We start from the raw sequence: 22,275 nt of genomic DNA on the forward strand, positions 1-22,275 counted from the left end.
ATCCACAAACTAGGCAGCCTGAGTACTAACGCTACACTATTCTATCAAAACTTCGATGTTTTTCCTCATTTAATTAAACAGTTGCTAGGTTATAAACCGGCAAGTGTCCCAGCCCTGAAAAAACGACTCTTGCGTCTTGATGCATACACGGACAATCTATTGGCTAGGAACAGAAATACACTTTGTTTTTTTTAAATAAATTTCAAGAAACTGTATAATGCAACTTAGAATACAGAAAAAGAGAACAGTTCTTTTACACAATACTCACATTACATACACAGGATAAAGAGCAAAACTAAAAAAACAAACACAAAAAAGTACAGTAAAAAAAGTAATAAATAAAATAAATAATAATGCAAAAAACATTTAAGTAGCATGAAAGATCTCATCATATTTACTTCATTTAATTAAATGTTCTATTTCACATAAGAAGTCTATAAAATTTAGATTTTTTTTACGGAACTTCTGTTTGTGAAAGTAAAATTTCCCAGTAAGTATAAGAATTCCACATTGGCTTCTAACAACTTGTTTTGCAATTCAAAATAACAAATAACATTCTTAATGTGCAAATTGCCACTCATATTAACCTTGGAAAAGCAATATGAACTTAAACATTTCCAGAACAATGATGATACATTGCATGAAAAAACAAGTGACAAATGTCTTCACACTCATTCCCACACAAGGCGCAAATATCAGTAACATCACAGTTTTTGGATTAAAGTGCATTACATGGCTAAATGTGCAAAATTTGAAAGTGCACCTCTTTTATTTTATTAGGAATACAACATGAATATGGTAATAACCATGTTCTCCTCCACTGAATGTTAACATTTATAGAACCCCAAAAAAATGTCAGAACGGTAATACACATATCCGTAATCTAGTAGAATTATGACGGATATGAAATACAACATGAATGTGTCTGCATTTAAAATAGCATTGTAAATATATACACTTACTTTTTCAAATACCCCGGAAAATAATAACTTCTATCACTTATAATATACATATGCAAACAATAGTGACACATACTGGAAAGTCCTACATTGTACACCCAGCTTGATTGTCCCATTTAATTTAATTTTAACCTAATTTTGGGGAAAAAACAACTAGAATATTCTAGCCTAGAATATAAAACCTAGAATGTAAAGAATGGATATCAACTTGTGAGGTCGAGAGTAACATGACAAGGCAAACAAACCAGTTCTTTTATGAGGAACAGCCTGATCATTCCTATTGTTGTTATTGTAACTTGAACACTTACTTGTCTACAAGCATGTTGTATTTTCAGATTTTATATTTAATTAAACTTACACAGCAACATTTTGCTTAACAATTCTAATTCCAGCACAGGAGTTCCTGAACATGAAGAATGATGGGATACACTTACAGTAGGAATAGTCACCTACTTTTTTGCATGGTCTGTGGGTGAGTAAATTAATGGCAAATATTAATTTTTTGGTCAATTACTACCATACCTGTCAACATTGGCATGTGAAAATAAGGGATATGTCCACCATAATAAGGGAGACCCAACCCCAACCCCATTTGATAACAGGTTTCACTTTAAAAATGCACACATATAACGTTATAATGAAAGCGTTCGATTGCTTTCCTTACTTTTTATGCATATTTAGGACTAAATTAGTTGTGTTTAAAAAAAAACACCAAGATCGACATCTTTAGATGTTATTCTTATTATTTATGTGAATATGTCTGTTCAAGCTCGCACCCAAAACCCAGACTTTTGCTCCTCTTCAAATCACATGTACAGAATTAGTTTGGGAAACATCGTCTATTTATCACTATGGAGCGCGTCAGCTGACAGTCACACACCGCTATATAACTGTTTTGAGGATTGCATAGGAAAGGCGACGGCAACTAATGGAAAAGAAGGGAATCCCACTGTTTTATATTCATTTCAAAGTGTTTTCATGTCTAAATAAAACGAAAGCACAGAACAGACTCACATTTAAGAGCAAAGGGCGGCCCCTGGTGGTTCGACAGTATAGGTTGCGTATAGGGAGGATCAACTCTTTCATGTTTATTGCCACCCTTCATAGAAAGACTGAAAATATGGGAGAAATACGGAAAAATACCTATACGGGATGATAGCGGGATAGAACTGTAAAATACGGGAGAATCCTGGGAAAAATGGGAGGGTTGACAGGTATGACTATTACTTTAAGTGTATCGCGGCAGATTAACCTGAATTAAAAATGTCACAATGCATTTTTTTGCTTATTGCTTATTTTTTCAGACAGAAATATTCTTACAAGGCAGTGCGGTGGCTCAGTGGTTAAGCACTGTCGCCTCACAGCTAGAAGGTTGCTGGTTCGAGTCTCGGCTGGGCCAGTTGGCATTACTTTATGAGGATTGCACATTTTCGGTTTCCCCCACAGTATAAAGATGAGCTATAGGTGAACTGGATGAACTAAACTGACAGTTGTGTATAAGTGTGCGTGTGAATGAGTGTGTATGTGTTTCCCAGTACTGGATTGCGGCTGAAAGGGCATATGCTGCATAAAACATATGCCAGAATAGTTGGCGGTTCATTCCACTGTGGCGACCTCTGATAAATAAAGGAGTAAGCTGGAGGAAAATGAATGAATAAATTCTTACAGAACAAAGAGATTTTTTTTAAAGTGGTTCAAATACAGCCAGGATGGGAACGACTGCGTCAGACTAGCGGGGAAAAGCATTATACAGAGAAAAACACAATCTGAGGAAACAAACTAAAAGCAAAACTAGTCAAGCACCTCTGCAGTATGCAATGACTTTGCTGTATACAAATCAATACAAAATTGCGCTTTACTGTATAACATTGCACTATGTCTTCCTCTCCCAGACACCCTTGTGATTTCTCTGCTGTTGTTAAACCCAGTCACTCCCCTTATTGGATTGAAACTGTGAGACTCTTTCGCCCAACTTCTCTTCCTTTCTAATCATTATTTATGAGTTTTTTCTCAGTTCCGTTCTGGGTTTTTTGTAAGCGAGAGGCTTTCTTTGTTCTTTTTTCTCCTTTTTTTTTTTTTACAGGAAGCCAAAAATAGCATACATTTTTCTTTGTTAGTGAATGTCGAGGCATTTCAGGCTCGGACACAGAAATTGTGGACGATACATCTGGTGTTTTAAGAGAGAATATGTGTATGCAAGTGTTTTGTTAACACCAGGGGGATCAAGGTGCCCTATGGAGGGGCAAGATCACGTGAACAATTGATTCTGCTCAATGTCTAAATACGTCATCTACCTCTCTTTCTCTCTTTCTCTCTCACTCGCTCAATTCCCTGCTTTTTCTCCATTTGTCCATCTATTCCCTGAGGACTGCCACTGCACAGGCAGGGCTTTTTTTTTCAGACTATTTTCACAGCTTCCTCAGGAATTTGGATTGCTTATCTGTGATATTACTGTACTTCATTTGACCTTCAGTGCAAGGGAAATGATGTCAAAGATTATCATTTACATATACAGTTGAAGTCAGAATTATTAGCCCTCCTGAATTATTAGCCCCCCTCTATATTTATTCCCCAATTTGTTTAACAGAAAAATCTTTTCAACATATTTCTAAACAAGTTTTAATAACTTATAACTGATTTCTTTTATCTTTGCCATGATGACAGTAAAATATTTGACTAGATGTTTTTCAAGATATTAGCATTCAGCTTAAAGTGACATTTAAAGACTTAACTAGGTTAATTAGGCAAGTCAGGGTAATTAGGCTAGACATTGTATAACGATGGTTTGTTCTGTAAACTATCAAAATAAATATAGCTTAAGGGGGCTAATAATATTGACCTTAAAATCCTTTTTTTTTATTAAAAACTGCTTTTATTCTAGCCAGAATAAAACAAATAAGACTTTCTCCAGAAGAAAAAACATTATCAGACATACTGTGAAAAAAAATCCTTGCTATGTTAAACATCATTTGCAAAATTTGAAAAAGAAAATTCACAGGAGGGCAAATAAATTTGACTTCAGCTGTATATTTATTCATTTAGCATACACTTTCCTTAAGTGAATATATTAAATTTATCCTTGTTGACCCCAAAATGAAAGTTCTGTCATCATTTTTTCACCCTCATCAAGCCTTTTGTTGATATTCAGAACACGAAGGAAGATGTTTTCAGTGAAATGTGAAATTTCAGTCCTTTCTTAATGCGCCCAAATCTTCGTTAAAAAGATCAAATAATAAATATGCAAATCAGGTGGATTAATCAAATCATTCTGCCCAGAAATAATAGCTTTACTTAGTGAACACATAATTTTGGCTTTTATTCACATTTCAACATTGATCCTCAAACATAAACAGAATGTCCGCCAAACCTGCTTAACGCTCAAGAACAAATCTCATTGGTTCTCACGTGACAAGCAAGCATGATCGAGGCTCTGTGACCAAATGTAAATTTTGTAAACATTGTTTGCTAATTAATCTGGGAATAAAAACCCAAAATAGATTTGCTCATTATATTAGTTTTTCTCAGTCAATTTAGTGCATTTCTCTAGCATCTCTCAAAACTATAAGCCTCTTGCTTATAATCTTTAGTTCATCTCTCATAAATAAACATCTGTGTTAATGTACATGTCAGTGTCATCAGAATGACAAGTCCTTGGTCATTGTGTGCCGATAAGTCAAATTGTTTAGTCATGTTGTCAACATAAGTGTCCTTTGCTTTTTGGATGTGCACAAGTGGCACGATGATGTGCAGATTGAACAGCTTGAGAATTTAAATTCTGATCTGAGAAATACACCAAAGTGACTGAGATAAAATTGTATTGCTTTATTCATATTGTTTATTCATACAGAGTTTGTTTTTGACACTCAAAAAACATGCAATAAACATCTCAGCATATCTCAGTGTGATTGGGACATTACTGCATCCCTGCTGATAGCAACATAATCTCGACACTATTTGGCCAGAAGCTTCACGGATGGACAGAGAGAGCGGAGCACTGCATATCCTTTGGGACAGCTGGGATGGTACAAGACACACACTGCTTCCCTTCTCCCGACCCCTTGTCCGCATACCCAACAAAGTCATCCAGACTGACTTGGAGAAGTTTCCTTGAATAATTTCAGGAACAAAGAGAAGCTCTCTTAGCCTGTCCCAGTCATTATCTGGGGCCATTGTGGCATTTGGGCTCAGTGAATGAGATCATTGAAGCGTCTTCCGCAAAATGAAAAGGACAGAGAGAAAGAGTTCAACTCTTAATTAAAACTGCTCGCTATAAAATTACAAGTCAAAAAGGTCAGTAGTTTGCCAACTATAAAAACCAACTCTATTTGTGTGTGTGATGTCGATGTCTAAGGGTGTTTTCAAACCTGCCATATTGAGTTCAGTTGAATCGCACTAGAGTTTGTTTTCCCTCTTGGTGTGGTTCGTTTGGGCAGGTGTGAATGTCGCAATCGGACTCGAGAGCCCACCAAAAGAAGAACAGGTGGTCTCCCTGGAACGGTTCGTTTGCCGTGAGAATATGATCCATCAGACCCAACCGCAAAAAGTACTGCGCCTTTTTGAACTAATCCAGCTGCTGTAGTCTGATACGCTGTCCCATCTTAAGGGATGTGGAGGAAAAATATTTGTTGACAGCGCTTTACCAATAGTTTTAAATAGAGAGAGAGGGGAAAAACTTTACCTGATGGATCTTTGGTAATATTTCCGGAAGATGACCATGTCGCAGTTTAGCTAAATTAATTCACGCCTCCTCCTGAAGTGACTTGCGATGCACCTTCGCCATTTGCAATGCATTAAAACATTGTTTTCCAGCCACAGCCGAGCTACACTCTCCAAATGTATAGCTTGTTTAAAGTGATGTATACAAACTATATAAAGGAATATCTAGGAATGAAGGTATGCGAGCTGTCACTGGGGTAGTACCTTTTCAAAAGGTATAAAAAAATTGTACAAGTTCCATATTAATACCTCAAAGGTACATATTAGTACCTAAAAAGTACAAAAGTGTTCCTCTTAAAATTTGTAGGTACTAATATTTACTTTTAAGGTAATAATATGGACCCCAGTGACAGCTTGCGTACCGTTATTTCTGAGAGTGTAGTTTGTATACATCACTTTAGACAAACTATACATTTCGAGAATGAAGCACGGCTGCGGCTGGAAAACAATGTTTTAAGCAACCCAGGCTCATTCTGAGAACGTAGTCTCGTGGACGTTTCTGGAGACCGCGAAATACGTCCCTGAGGTACGTATTTTTGCAGTTTTTGTTTTCGCGAATCCGCGAGAGGCCGCTGTGCGCGCTATTTCCCGCGCCGTTCTCGGCTAAACCCGCTAGAGGCCGCTGTCGAACGGCCTTCCGCCTGTCTGCCTGGATGAAAGAATGATTGACCGTGCAACCGGCCAATCGGCTGACCCACCCTCCTCCGTCCCTAAACCCAACCAACGACGATTCACAAAAGCCATCCAGAAAAAGAAAAGCCCTCGTCTGATTTTTACCACGTTTTCGGATTTTGACCACATTCTCACCCTGTGACGAACTTGTTCGCTTCATTTTTTGGATTTTGTTTTTGTTTTCTTACCTGATTTCTGGAACTGCTCTTCCCTGGACTCGAACCCGGTCGTCGTCGTCGTGGTCAGCCCCGCAGCGTTCGCCTAAAAAAAAAAATGAAATGCAGCCTTACGTACCCCCGGCTACGTATTTCGCGGTCTCCAGAAACGTCCAGGGGACTACGTTCTCAGAATACTATGTTATACTGTACTATGACCAAGCATACAATCAGCCAGCGCAGTCATTCCTCCATAGTAAACAGCGACATTTTGTGTCTGCCGGTTTGTTTACTTGCAGGAGTAAAGTTCCATTGGCATTTTCCCACGTTAATTCTGACCAATCAAAAATCGGTTTAGGAAATACATTTAATAACATCTGGCCAATGAGTGATAAGGATTTTGTCACATGACTGCATTTTGGTTCTTTTCAACTGGTTCAGACCAAATAAGCAACCAGTGTGGTGTGAAAAGGACACAATAACAGCAGAAAAATGCTACAATATATCATTTGTTGCCTTTGGTCCAGACCAAATGAACCAAACCGCAGATGTGAAAGCACCCTAAGTAAAACTAGCCACATCAGTACAGAGAGAAAACAAGAATGGTGAGTGCTCAATTTATAGCATCCATTAAGACAATCGATAATATTAAACCAGCAATGAACGGCTGCTCTTTTTTCCAAATAAATTCATATCATTTTAGCTATTGTGGTAAAATTTCTGACTTTTCTGATCTATAAAAAGAGATTTCTGTGACTCACCTAGCAATGATCTCTCTGTGCCGCTGCTCTCGCTGTGAAAGCACTTTCTCTAAAACTCAATTACCACATCTTCGCCAGACGGCCTCATGTATGACCTGCACTCAGCTGTAGTGCACTGCTTCCTCGGCTATCCCATCATGCCACTGGACAGTCCCTGCTGTGAGATCATGTTCAACCAATTGAGGAATACAAAGCTTAGTGTTCTTTAATTGGCTCAAGGTGCTCGTATCCGTGTCTGATGCAGCTGCAGTCTGGTGCTGTTTGTGTCTGATGGCTGCTGATGAATTGCATGGCCAATCGATTCTTCATTTGATGTCACTTTAAGGCATTTTGAGTTATTTTTCGTTTAGTTATTTGTCTCATTTCATTGCAGATGTTTCTGGTCAAGTGCAAGAAGCAGAGCTCAATCTTGCTGACGCACTCGAGATAGTATTTCCCTCTGCAGCTTTTATACAACCACAATCCTTAAATGTGTTGGCAGAATCATCGGCGAGGATCTCATCATGGACAAAATTACAGTTTATTATCCTGTGTACTCCTTTGCTTTATGATCATGGCTTTGTGAAATATTGGATCCTGGTGGTGAAGAATGGGAATGTAAATTATTATAAGAATGTGTATAAAAATTGCTTCTCGAATGTGTTAAATTACAAACATTAGATTACGTGATTTGACTAATTTACTGGTCATCACATGTCACATATTTGACTATAGTAAACAAGCTTTTTTGTGTTTAAAAGACTTATAATAGGCATCCAAATATAGACGTCTTGGCAAAGATGCAAAATTTGAGCAGTCAGTGAACATCTAATAGACAACAAACAATAATGCAAAATAGACTAATAAAAATTAAATAGACAAACTTCACATGTAGCTATAAGCTTATCTGAGCTTTATTCTTGTGGGACTCTTATTTTGAAAACAGGACAGGTTTTAAAGAAAAGTAAGAGTCTTTTCTGCTGTATATAATATATAATAATATATTTATAAATATGCCTGACAATATAAACATGTGGATTTAATCAATAATTTTTATTAGGTATAGGTTTAAATAAAATACTTTAACATTTCTTTTCAAATATCAAATAAAAGGACCTATTGGAATGCTAATTGAAATAACTTATATAAAAGACAAAAGCCTCTAGATTTTTATTTTACCAAAATAAAATATGATCATGCCTTGATTTTTAATTATTTAATTAGGACAGTATGGTCTGACTTTGCTTAGACAAAAGTCTTGTCACTTAACAAAAATAATGTTCAGTATAGAATATATAATAAAGTCATGGTGCAGTGGCAAAGGAATTAATATTGTGTATGACTCCAGTGAGATTGGACGACTGCATCCATACATCTCTGCAATGACTCAAATAACTTATTAATAAAGTCATCTGGAATGGCAAAGAAAGCATTCTTGCAGGACTCCCAGAGTTCATCAAGATTCTTTGGATTCATCTTCAATGTCTCCATCTTACCAGAGACATGCTCAATAATGTTCATATTTGGTGACTGGGCTGGCCAATCCTGGAGAACCTTGACCTTCTTTGCTTTCAGGAACTTTGATGTGGAGGCTGAAGTATGAGAAGGAGCGCTATCCTGCTGAAGAATTTGCCATCTCCTGTGATTTGTAATGTAATGGGCAGCACAAATGTCTTGATACCTCATGCTGTTGATGTTGCTATCCACTCTGCAGATCTCTCGCAAGCCTTCATACTGAATGTAACCCCAAACCCTGATTTTTCCTTCACCAAACTTGACTGATTTTTGTGAGCATCTTGGGTCCATGCGGGTTCCAATAGGTCTTCTGCAGTATTTGGGATGATTGGGATCCAGTTTAACAGATGATTCTTCGGAAAAATCTACCTTCTGCCACCAAATGATCAACTAGAAGTCAAGTTATTATTTGTTGCTCTCACAACTGGGATCGACAACAAGACTTTTGTCAGGTAGTGTATACATATTTACATATTTTTTGTCAATCTGACAGGACATTTATTTGCATACACCTATAGAATGAAACTTGATAAAGCAAATAACTTCTAATATTATTTCCCAATACTACCTAATAACAAACAGTGACAGACGAGTCAGTCTGAAAAAGGTTGTTTAAAACATCAATGAATACAGAGTGTTCCTTCGAGTGCAGTTGTTCTTGTCAGTGGAGTATTGTGTGTGTTCTTCTGAGACCATCCTGCATCAAACTGTCTTACCGCGATGTGCAAAATGTTCCTCTCGTGCTTTCTAAACAGACCCCTCCATAAATTCTGAAGCAATGTCATTTTACGGATGGTACTCTCTTAAAAGCCTGTGAAGACAATTACCAGATTTTGTTTATCTCCACCCTAGCATGGCCGCATTTGAACATCAAAGGCCATCTTCTATCTGTCTCTGTTCAGCATGTCATCTGCAAGCAGTATTTAATTGAATGTTTTGAAATCAGCATACGTTTTGACTTTCTGAACGAGGTTACATCCTCAAGCAGATGCTAATTTGCCACAAAAGAAGCATTTCTGAGCTAAGAAAATATACGATGTGATGTTTTGTACTATGTTGTCAGATGCAAAAAATATGAAGGCAAATAACATTGAAAACACGTGTTTACTTGGGGTCATGTCGCACAAAAGATGCACAAACACAGGGAAGCAAAACATGACTTGTTTTAAAGTGACATAAATTAGTTTTAAATCTGAAACGCAAAACATTACGTATTGAATATTGAATAAAATACCAAACATCCTCACTTTAAGCTCTAATGTTTTAAAAAGTTTTACATGGCAGAATTTCTACAACTTGACCCAGAACTGTCGTGATTTTGTGGTCGCATTGCGCTCTCTAGTGGACAATAACATACTTACAACTGTCACTATAGGTTCACCATTTAATATGAAAATCAGTGTAAAAAAAAAAAAAAAGCTTGGTTAGGCAAAATGAACCAGTAATTATAAATATTACACATCTGTATATAGTTATTAATTATAAAAGAGAGTTTATGTTAAATAAAATGAATGGAAAGTTCACCCAAAGATGAAAATGCACTCATTTATTCACCCTCAGGTGATTCCAAATCCCTTTTTCATTTCTGTTGAAAAAAAAAATCTATATATTATATAGAAATCAATGGCGATTTTCTTTTTAACATTCTTCAAATTATATTAGTTTGTGTTCAACAGAAGAAATAAACTCAAATGGGTTTGAAATAAGTGGAGGCTGAGTAAATGATGAGTTTTCTTTTCTTTTTTGGTGTCCTGTCGCTTTAATTATTTTCAAAATAGTTAATGAAGTGTCTCCTAGCACCTTGAGTGTTACTGTAAAACATAATGTTCATTCATAAGCCTCAAACCCTTGAACCTGTCTGACATACAGGACTTCAGCTGCACCGTAAGACTTTCTTTGTTTGTTCAGTGAGCTCCACATTTCTGCTTCTCACCACACTTCTGTTCATTTAGTCTTCTGTTTATGTTTTAATGCAGGGGCAGGAGGAGGTGCTGGGGCTGGGGAAGGTTTGGCCAGAGAAACCACAAGATCAACCCTTGGGGGGAAAGTAAAAAAAAAAAAAAGAAAAAAATGAAATAGAGAACATATATTATGAAATACATCATACAGAATGTGTTTTGGCTTTTGTTTGTTTATCTGAAAGAAGAAATTACATTTAAAGGTTAAATTAATATCACAACTGATTTATTATTATATATTTTTTAATAAAATAATTTACATGATTTACAGAGTGTAACAGTCGGGTTCCGGGTGTAAAAACGTCATTCATTTTCTCAACAGGGATATTGAATTATTTTTACAGTAACTAGGCAAACTGGTTTTGAGATCCAATTGATTGTTGACATTATCTGTGTTTATTAGCATATTTTGTGCAGAAAAACTACATTACCCATAATGCTGTATACAGAAAATTCCACCAATCATTGAAGGGGAACTAAAAGAGATCTTCCTCTGGATGAACTGGATGTAATAAGCATGTATTTAAGTCAAATGTAAATATTTTATTCTTAATATTGTAAATTATCCAAGGTCAGATAACATTTCTTTCGAATTTCAATAAAAAATATTGCTAAATTTGATTGATCACAAAAACAAATGTTTTCATTGCTGAGATTAAAGATCAGGGTTACTTCACCAAATATTGATATTTTAACTCTTCTGAAGTGAAAACATTAGTGTTGTGTTATATAAAAATGAACATAAACATATGAAATATGGCAATATATGGTCTCAAAATATGGTGTATTTTGTTATTTATGCCAAAAATGGTTTAAAACACAACCTTCTATTATAAATTTGAAATAAATGTAATGAGAAATTTACAAAATAAAAAAATTGTCAAACAAGTCCAGAGAAACAGAGAATTTTGAGAAGTCGTCTCATTCAACAACCCTTTTTCATCAACAATATTTTCAACAACACTGTTCCTTGTACCCAAGCGATTACAAAATAGCAAACTAATCTTTTTATTGTTAAATTTACTCTAAGTTTAACAGATTTCATTATTATGCCAGAATGATAAAGACTTACATTTCAGTGATTTTTTCCACAAGGAGTTTGATTGCTTTTACCACCTTGTCGATCCTCTCCTGTAAAAAAAAAAAACATAACTGTCAAGTCAGAAACAGTCTAGACCTGTTAATACTTTTTTTTTATTATAAGTATTTGAATATAAACCAATGTGCAAAATCCAACTAAGGCACACATCAAACAAAGAACGTTCCCCTAACATTCCCATGTGGTTCCTGTTTGGGTTTTTCTTCAGGGGAACCAAATAAGAACATTCTGTGATACATTCTTTGCTGGGGAATTACCTGCTGGAGTTTATACAGCAATGGCAGAGAAAAAGCGCATATCACACCTGTCAAGAGGTCAAACAATTATTGTAAATTAACAACAAAACACCTTTACTTAATAAAGTATGATCCACTTCATTATGACTAAATGTTCAGTCAAATTATTAGCCATGATTTGTGTTGAACTTTACAAAATTAATGGGATATTCTTACCGGACATCACCAGCGTGAGACCGTTGGCTTGGACCCCCACATAGGTCAACAAATATAGGAACACAACAAACTACACAAACAAAAATATACAGTCATTGAGATAAAAACATTCTATTTCATTCTTACTTCAGATTACCATCACATTTATTCACATGTGAGTTGCTGTTAGGAGATCAACCATGCAAAATTAAGAGATAGAGTTTCACATGTCATGATTTAGTCAGTTACCCGTACAGTACAGTATGCCCAGCCATGATGGAGATTCTCAGATGTAAACACCAGCAGTGGACTGTATCGTAATCTATGACTGAACATGTTGTTCTGTTTATGTATGCTATCTAAACCACAGGAAAATGCATAGAAGCTTCTAAATCATTTAAGAATGGCTTAGTAAGCAGGAAAAAGTCAAATATTTTGACAGACTGAGTTTAATAGGTTATATTCTGACTTTAGTCTAACCTGGTATAGTATAGGCCAAATCATGACATTAATTGATCATTTTCAGCATGTAATCATATATGCAAGTGTTGTTTGGTTCAGTGTTGTTTACATTCTGCTCTCCATCATGGCTGAATGATGATGAGTTATGAAAACACTCTATATATTGTACCAGGTCAGATGAATTTTTCCCCAAATATGAATTTCTTAATTTACACACAGGCTTATTCTCCCGACACCTTTGCGAATGATTAACATTGACACTGTAAAAAAATGATACGACAATAAGATGTCAACTAATGTTTTTATGTTACTTTAACTTATTTTAATAAGTGAATCATGTTTCAGCTACTTTTCAAAGCTACGAATCAAAATCTAAATTATTAGCCCTGCTGTGATTTTATTAATTTTTTTTTTTTAACAGAGTATTTCCTATAATATTTTCTTCTGGAAAAAAGTCTTATTTGTTTTTATTTTGGCTAGAATAGAAGCAGTTTTAAATTATCTAAAAAATATCTTAAGGTCAATATTATTAGCCATGTTAAGCAATATTTTTTTCGATAGTCTACAGAACAAACCATCCTTATACAATAAATTGCCTAATTACCCTAACCTGCCTAGTTAACCTAGTTAAGCCTTTAAACTGCTGAATACTAGTATCTTGAAAAATACCTAGTAAAATATATGTACTGTCATGCTGTTAAGATAAAAGAAATCAATTATTAGAAATGAGTTATTAAGACTGTTATGTTTAGAAATGTGTTGAAAATATCTTTTTGCTGTTTAACAGAAATTGGGGGGGGGGGGGGGGGGATATATACAGGAGGTCTAATAGTTCTGACTTCAACTGTAAGTTGAGATGACTAGAAAAGTAGATTTTTATGGCGTAACAGTTTAGGACTAATTACAAGGGCCAGACTTGTGGATGTACATTGCTATTTCTGCACAGAACTTCTGCAGATTTATTCGAATGATTTTGAGAGCTGAAAACGTCTTACAGAAATTTTCATTTAAGGTCTACAATGTAAATCTAAATAGTACTACTGTGAAAAAAAAAAAAAAAGTGATTAGTTGATGTTACTTTTTAAGGGTGAGTTAACCTGTTTAGGGTTGCTTAGTTTAGTTGCTTTTAAAGTAAACGAACTATGTGCATAATTATTAGGCAAAGTCAACTTTTTTAAGTTAAATAACTAATCACTTAAAACAGTGCATTTGGTAGGTCTACAGCAGATCTCAAGTAACCTACTGTACTGTATACATCCGCTAAAAGATGAATAAAGTATGACTTTACAAATCGTCTATTCATCAACATCTATTTCTAAATCTAAATCATCTTTTTTTTCTGTAAAATAAAAAAAATAAATATAAAATACTGAATAATTAAATTTATACAACAGTTCTGTCTGTTTCTCGAATCTAATTGGCTGATAGCAGTATGATATTCTGCAAAATATCTCAATATTCTCTACAGCCTCCTCACCCTTCTGTATTACTCCACCCACATAGAGTGACAGCAGATCAATAAACACTACAGTTTGACAAATATTGGAGCTATTGGATAACATAATGCATGTCTGAGGCTTTTTTAGGCGAGAATGTTGTTTAGATTGCAACTATTGTATACAGACAGAGACCGCATAATAAGCCCTTAGAGGAGAAAAAATCCAGCATTATTTTAAACTACAGCTGATCAAATCATTATAAAACTGGTAAGTGACCTTCTAAGTTGATCTCTCACTTTCGTATGTTGTAGTACTGCATTTATACCATAGTAATTGAAGTGTGTTGAGTGTGAGATGGGACTCACATATTAGGAATGTATGTATTTTGTGTTGGCCACTCTTTGTATAATCTTGAGTTAATTTTTGGTTGGCCATCTGTTTGTTTCTGAGTCTTCTGATTTCGTTACTGCAGACTAGTTCAGTAAACAGAAAGAAAGAAGAAATGCCCACAAGTGTTTAGTGTTTTTCCTTATCGCAAACGCAACAGTAATCTGGTAGTGTTTGAGCTGCTTTTTTTGGAGGTTACTTATTGTGATATCCCGATTGCAACAGAGAAATACTGAGAAATCTCTGTAGACTGATGGCATTTCATGCCGTTCAGCCTTATAATCTTAAAATGTGAGCAAAATCATCTGTTTTGTCATCACTTTAGACATTACGCTAGAGAATCATTCAAACACTAGCTCTAAAGTGACATTTGTGAATTAGTAACGGTTTCTTCTGTTCTGACATCATCTGCAGATGTAAAGGAATGGCGGAAGAAAGTAGTTCCTCATACAAAAGGGTTTTTAAGACTCTCCGTGTTTGATTTTCTTTTTTATATACACGATTATGCCATCAAACTGTTTTATGAACGCAATATCACACTCGTAGCAATGCGATGTGGCTGTATATCGTCACTAAGGTGCACGCCTCCCACCAGTGCCGATATACAGCCATATTGCACTGCTACTCTTGTGATATTGCTCATATATTTAAACACAATAGGTAAATACAATGAATGATGGGCTCAACAATCGGCACTCTTTTTTGCAGATTTCTGTGGACACAGTTTCAGTGTGGGCCTGCTAATAGCGTAAGCCAGAAGTCTCCCCTGATGTAGTGAAAGTAGGTCATAAATTGCAGTGCAAGTGTAAAAGCTGCTCTGAGGTGAGATATTTAAGGCATGTGAGAGACCTTCACTGAGTCCATGATGCTGTCGATGAAGAACAGCCTCTTCAGCTCACTGACAGCCGTTGCAAACAGCAGAACCATTTGTTCCGCCATGCGAACTGTGTCCTCGTCTGTCAGCGTGTGGTCCTCATCCAAATATGACCTTTTTAATAAAGAAAAGTGGACCAGCTGAGAAAGATTACATGTATTAATCCTGACTTATGTGAGTTGCTTTTTCCCTACATCAAGCTCCTGCCAAAGGTTCAATATTTGCTGTAAATCTGCACATCTGGTATGCATCTCAAGAATTTATATTTTAACTCCTCATTAACTTGATAGATCAAAATGAACTTAAGCATTAAAACTAGTTGTTGTTGTTGTTTTTTTGTTTGTTTGTTTTGCAAAAGCACAACAATCTGACTATGACAAAACCTGCGTTATTGCATAAAATGATTATTTGAACTACAGTAACTTTATCACTGATTGATTGATTCTGTCTTGCCATCACAGAATGATTACAGAATGAAAACATTAACAGTATCTTACAATGCCAATTATTATTACATTATCAATATATTTATAATGTTATACTATTATGCAGTATATTGTATCTTGTATTTATGAAAATTCAAGGGATAGGTTGTTTAATAGCACTCATGAACTATATATTGTTGCAAATGTGTTGATTTAAATTTTTCATCAGTCAAAAAATTTCTAGATTTTGTTCAGCTGCAATCAATTTCATTTTCTCAATGGATTTCAATGGATTGTTTCATTCAATTGCAAAATTATTCTAAAACTGTAGCTGTTTTTGCAAAAGAACTCTTCATTTCAATTATATCATACAAGTAGCATTATTAATTAAAAAATGCATTTAAAAATGCAGTATGTAAGTTTGACACCCAGTGGTTGAACTAGGTATTGCACTCCTGGATCAAAACAAACGCAAGCTCGGGTTGCCAGATTGACGTGAGTGTACTTGAATATCGAGCCTAAAAGCTAAGGCTAACTGAATTATTTCTGAATGCTTTATTGCTTTATTCAGTGTTAAATGCTAATAATGTGAGTTTGAATGGCATTTTTCATGACATCTATTGCCATACTACTGAAAGCAGCAGCAGATAGTTCACCTCAGATCTTGAAAATAAAATAAACCATTTGAAATTGAAGTTTAGAACTGTGACTCAGTGCAAGCCAAGTTACAAAACAAATATCAATCATTCAGCATGTACATATAATAATGTTTAAGAGGTTTAATGTGTATTAATTCGTTTATAAACGTTACCATTTTGTGAATAAGTGTATATTCTGTGCATCTGAATGGCTGTATTTAAATATATGTCGTGTTTCGTCTGGTGCAAAAAGCCAAATTGCTTATCACTGCAAATTTCTTCACATAGAGTGTTGTTAGGACACGGGGTTCAATGTTTCCTCTAGGATCTTTTCCAGCTGTGGCGGCGGACCTTTTTTACACAGATCTACCAACTGCCTGTGGCGTTATTTCAATGAGAAATGTCGTGAGCGCAGTATTACAAGATTGCATTCGCATTTATGTAATAGCCTACAAGCATGCGAATCTCTTTGCTTGCACACTGTTTTCCTCTGCTCATGCACAAAACTTTTTGCACGCCCCCTCAAATATACGCTGCTCAAGCGCAGATCTTCTTGTGCGCTCTTAAATAAACGCTCCTGAAGTGAGATTTAGTGCGTTTATGCAACATTTATTTGATTTGCAAGGAATATTTATGAATGTTTCCAATAGACCTACAGAGCGGTATTAATGCGTCCTGAAGTAAAGTGAAATTGCTATACATCGTGTTTTCTGGACTCACGCATCACGCACCTGTCAGTCTCAGTCACCTGCTACTGTTACAGAAAAGTTTGCGATGTTATAATTCCCTTACCTTTTAATACGCTTTGGTGTGATTATCCCCCACTATAAAAAAAAAACATGACTGAATGTGTTGAATGAGAAGCTGTAATGTAGCCGGGGCGGGATCAATTTTGGCGTGGCGCCCCGCCATGGAAGAATGAATGTAGCGGAAGCCATGGGGTTACAATGTAACCTGCTCAACTATTGTAATATTTATATTATTTGCTAATTAATAACTTCATGTGGAACTCTGAATCTGCATCTCATTTTGGAGCCTGCTACTGTTCACCAGAGGTCGCATTTTAGTAGCCGACACTATGAGAGCCTTCATGACTGAATGAAGGAAATAAATTGTTTTCCACCAAGGCAAACCGGTGTGCTGAAATATATTTGGCTAAACTGGCATTGGGTGGGTTAAAATAACCAAAATGAAGACAGCCGTTTCGGCACGGAAAGCACATTTTCAAAGGAAAATATCTGACTTTAGCATTGTTTTTTAGATAAACAAGAATGTTCACTTAGCATGTTTCTCAAATATCTGCAAACATATAATGGTGTTTTTATGCTTTAGAATAGTCAAGAATTAGCACAGAATTAACAGTTACTTTTTTTAACCTTATCAGTGAAAATAAAGTAACTGCTGATTTTTCAAACCTCTTTGAGTATTACATTTGAAAACTATACCAGTCCTAAATAATATTTAAAATTATAATTAGTGTTTCCCAAATCGTAATATGTTGAAATGAGTGCGTCTAAAGTGAGTGGATGGTGTATACTCTTCCAGGTGGAAATTCTAAGCAGGCCAACAGATCCATCCACATTCTAGAGGTTAATATTTCTTTACCATTTGAAAGAAGAATTAATTAAGGAAAAAACATGCCTAAAGACAAATTTTGTTTTCACCTCTAATGTATATGACAGTAGATATTATTGACAGGAAAGCATAGGGAGCAGAAAGAGAGGAAGGATCGGCATAGGACTGCGAGGCGGGAATCAAACTCGGGTCGCCGTGAGCACCGGAGTGCATGAGTCGACGCACCAACCACTACACCACCGGCGCAAGAATGGTTGTTAAAGGAATAGTTCACCCAGTTGGAAAATTTCCGTACTATTTACTCAAGTGGTTCTAAATTTTCAACCTTCTGTTGAACACAAAACAAGATATCCTGAAGAATGTTGGAAAAATGCAGCCATTTACATCCATATGAACAAAACTATTTTAAAGAAATATTCTGAAAGTCAATTGCAGATTTTTCCGACATTGCTCAGTGTATCTTCCTTAGTTCAAAAGAAGACAGAAAACTCATACAGGTTTGTCAAAAATTTGTAATTTAAGACAGAATATTGATTTCTATCCCTTTCAAGTCCCCATGAACTGGAAGCTGCGATCGTCATTTCTTTCTTATTGTGACAGTTCCTAGAGAATCAGAATATTAAATGAGCCAACAGGGTTCGTGGCTTGTTTTGTCTACTGCGAGCTGAATGGCTGTAGTAAAGTAGGCATTTCATTCAGAAAGATGGGGAAAGGGTTTGCGGAGAGATATTACAACAGGCACCTCCTGTCCACCATTTCTGTTTGTTGTCAAAACTGACAGTTCGAGCTGCGTGATTAAATATGTTAGCCACTGCCAATTCCTAAAATATGTGTAATCTGACAAATTTACTAAAAAAAAACAGGAAGTGAATTTTCAGATTTCAATTAAAGATTAAAAGGGCTAACTTCTTAATGGCATGCACAGATGAATTGTTCATAACAAAAATAACAATGTGAGCTAACAGAATGCTTAGTTTTGATTTCTTGAGGACCTTAAGAAGATATATGGAAAGATAAAGGGAGTTCAGTCTATTTTGCAAAACATTCAAATGTATGAACTTTACTTCACAAAAAATTACATACTGTTAGGGAAGTAAGAGAACTAAAATGTTGCAAAAGTGTTTTTGAAACAACCATTCCAGTGATTTAAATGCACATAAAGCCACAAACAACAACACAGCTCATTGAAAAAAAAGTGGAGTGGGAGAAACTATTCCTGTTGTTACAGTCACCTTAATTCATAAATTAAGCAAACAAAAATATCTGTTACATATTTCAGGTTATAATTGTATATAGCTATTGTTTTAGTTGCACAGCATACTCACTGGAAGGGATGCGATCCATCATTGAGACGGGTAACTGTCATGGCTTTGTAAAGCAAGCGTACAGGGAGGGTAAAGGCCATAATGCCCAAACCGAGGTTGGACAGGATTGTAATGGCACTGAGCTGAAACAACGAAGCCAAACCCACAACCAAACCTGTAAACACCACCCCGGTGGTTGCCAAATTCCGCCAGTATATCAGATCCAACACTAGAGAGGGCAAGAAAAAAAATGTGTGAAATGTCAGGGAAATAAAAATATAAACAAATCATCAGGCAGAATGATGGAAAGAGAGAGACTGAGGGAAAAAATGCAAAGACTATGGAGTACTACTTTGAAGTCGGTCTCAAGGGGGATTTGTAGTGGAGTATTTGTGTGGTCAGATGTGCATGTTTCCACCGGGTGTCTGGCAATTTGTGTTACACTGCCTGCCACAGACAATGAAATTACAATCAAATGCAAATTTCCACTATTCTGAGGTCCAGTCCAATATCTTTAGTTAAATTAATTCACTTTAGAATGAATAATTTATATAATCTATTAAATGTCTATTGTCCTCTAAATGTAAAATTTTTTTTGGATTGAATGAAAATAGTTGAAAACTGGCTTCAGTTCAGTAGGACTTCTAATTTCATAAAAGTAGGTAATTATGTTAGAATGATGTTTAAAATGCTGCCTTATTGACCAAACACAATGTTATAAAGCATAAACAGATTATTTTCATTAACTTTTAAAGATAATGTTAATGCTAATGTAATTTAGCCAGCCAGAATTCACTTTGTTTGTGTGCAAGTGATGCAGTGGTAATAAGAGGGGTTCAGTTTATATCCAGTAAGCATCTAAAAACAGAATTTTAAAAATATACTTTGTCATGCTAGACATTGCCAGGCATTTGGTATTTTGGTTTTGTCAGACAGTGTGAAATCAATCAGGCTAAAAACACTCAAACAGCACAATAAAACTGAGAAAAGAGAAAAGAAAAGGTAAAACTGAAAAATTGGCCTTAATATTGTCAAGGACTTAACTTATAAATTAAATGTATTGACTAATTGATGGAGGCTGCCAGAGGTTTTCATTTAGCATTGATTTTTATGACAAGCAGACATGTGATCATCAAGGCAGACTCAGCCAGAAACACTTGATGAAATCGTGCAATTGTCCAACAGCTTGGTCACGTTATACACCCCAGGCTGTGCCAGACATGTCAAGGCTGTAATCACATTCAGTTTTTTTTTTTACACACACAAATAGACTAATCTGAATCCAAAGTCCACTGCAGTTGTCCATGAGCTCATCTATCACATAACTGCACATTAATTTAGTGCAAATGTTACATCACTAAGACAAACACATGACATAAATGACCAAGAAGCTCTTTAGAGTGTTTGAGAGCACATGGACACAATCAGGGCAGAACAGCTAATGGCAGTGTGCATTAGCACGCCCCTTCTCTTGTGAAGCCAACAGAGCCCAACAGCTGTTGAATCTGATTATCCTCCAAATGCAGGTGCAAATCTTGAACGAATGCTGTGTGCACACTGGTGCAAAGCCGAATGAGCCTTTATTAGATCAGTCCAAACCTTCAAAAATCTTCTCTGCATGAAACCCTCCACGAGGCCTCCTGCTAATGTACTTTACTGCAGCCTAACATGGCTGGGTCAGATTGAATCTCTCCGGGGAGACATCTGCCAGCACTGCCAAAATAAGACTGAGAGAAGATCTCACCTCGTTCATTCAGAAATCAATGACTCCTTTTCTCCCTCTGCCTCAAAATGTAAATCCTTCACTCCGCTCCTGAAGGTAGTCCATCCATCAGATCCCATCGGCCTGCCAAACTCCCGTTGGGAAAAGTCCTGTATGATGTGCTGACTAGTCAGCAGCATTACTACAGTATACCTCTAGTGAGCACCACTCAACTTCAATCTGATCTCTTATCCTCCCGCCAACCTACCTCAGTTACTGCCAACCTGCTATTCGTGTACCAGCTCATTACACGTGTAAACAATACAGCTCATGAGAGCTTGATTCCCCGTGCTGTTCAGTCCTGCTCAAGACTCTCACCTTTGCTGGCCATTTCTGCTGCTTCCACACCAAACCCCCTCTCCTCCTAGCACTCCACGAACCCTCTGGGCTTTTTTTGGCCATCTTAGCGTTGTCAGCAGGAAGGGGTTGGCCTGACCTAATAATATCTCAACCACTTGGACACCCCATCTTTACAAACACACACACACACACAGCTATACTCCCTTATGAGCTGTTCTGAGCTTAAGGAACCTGAGACGTCAGCATGTGTTTGTGTGCAGACAAGTCTTCATCTCAAGGGAAATGGATAAGCTTAGATACGAGCAAATTGCTCAGACATTGCTCAAAGAGTGCTGTGCTTTATCTTCCGACATACTAGCAAAAAAGCTAGCCTTTAACACCTACCTGAGGATGCATGTGTTTTTTTTTTACATATTACTTCAGTAATGAAAAGGCCTCTCTTTTTTCAGGTAGCTTGACCCAGCAGATGAGTCAGTACTATCAGAACGATGCGATCATTATTCTGCTGTCAAACACATTTATTCATGTGACATTTTTGTTTGTGTCAAACCGCAGACATACAAGAAGAGTTATAAAGACAAAAATATCCTGTTACGTAATAATATGTTTATGAATGCATTTTTGATTTACATAATCCACTAATCTGTCTGAAACAACCCTTGTTAGAGTCTCCCGAGTTCATATTTGAATATGCCATTTATGAATTCTGCTCAAGGCGAACCGTGTTCTTTAATGTGAATCACTGAATCTGGCTAACATAACCTTTTTTAAGAAGAGCAATGGAACGTACACCGTCCCTCTTTCTCCATGTCTTTCCCTCATGCTGGGCTACTGTGAAAATCTGTTATGCACATTAATCTGTGC

General features: G+C 36.3%; 1 protein-coding gene across 1 annotated transcript; it reads right to left on the reverse strand.

Moving 5' to 3' along the window:
* Window positions 1–9,842: 9,842 nt before the first annotated feature.
* Window positions 9,843–21,528, reverse strand: rtn2b (reticulon 2b). Its single transcript, XM_056446614.1, has 7 exons — window positions 21,430–21,528; window positions 19,371–19,578; window positions 15,383–15,521; window positions 12,267–12,336; window positions 12,072–12,118; window positions 11,788–11,846; window positions 9,843–10,792 (listed from the first exon to the last, which is right to left on the reverse strand). Exons 1-7 carry the CDS (start codon window positions 21,440–21,442, stop codon window positions 10,702–10,704), a joined length of 627 nt encoding a protein of 208 aa, XP_056302589.1. The 5' UTR covers window positions 21,443–21,528; the 3' UTR covers window positions 9,843–10,701.
* Window positions 21,529–22,275: the final 747 nt, after the last annotated feature.

This window comes from Danio aesculapii, chromosome 21 (genome assembly GCF_903798145.1).
Source record: "Danio aesculapii chromosome 21, fDanAes4.1, whole genome shotgun sequence".
In the NCBI taxonomy this organism is placed as follows: Eukaryota; Metazoa; Chordata; class Actinopteri; order Cypriniformes; family Danionidae; genus Danio; species Danio aesculapii.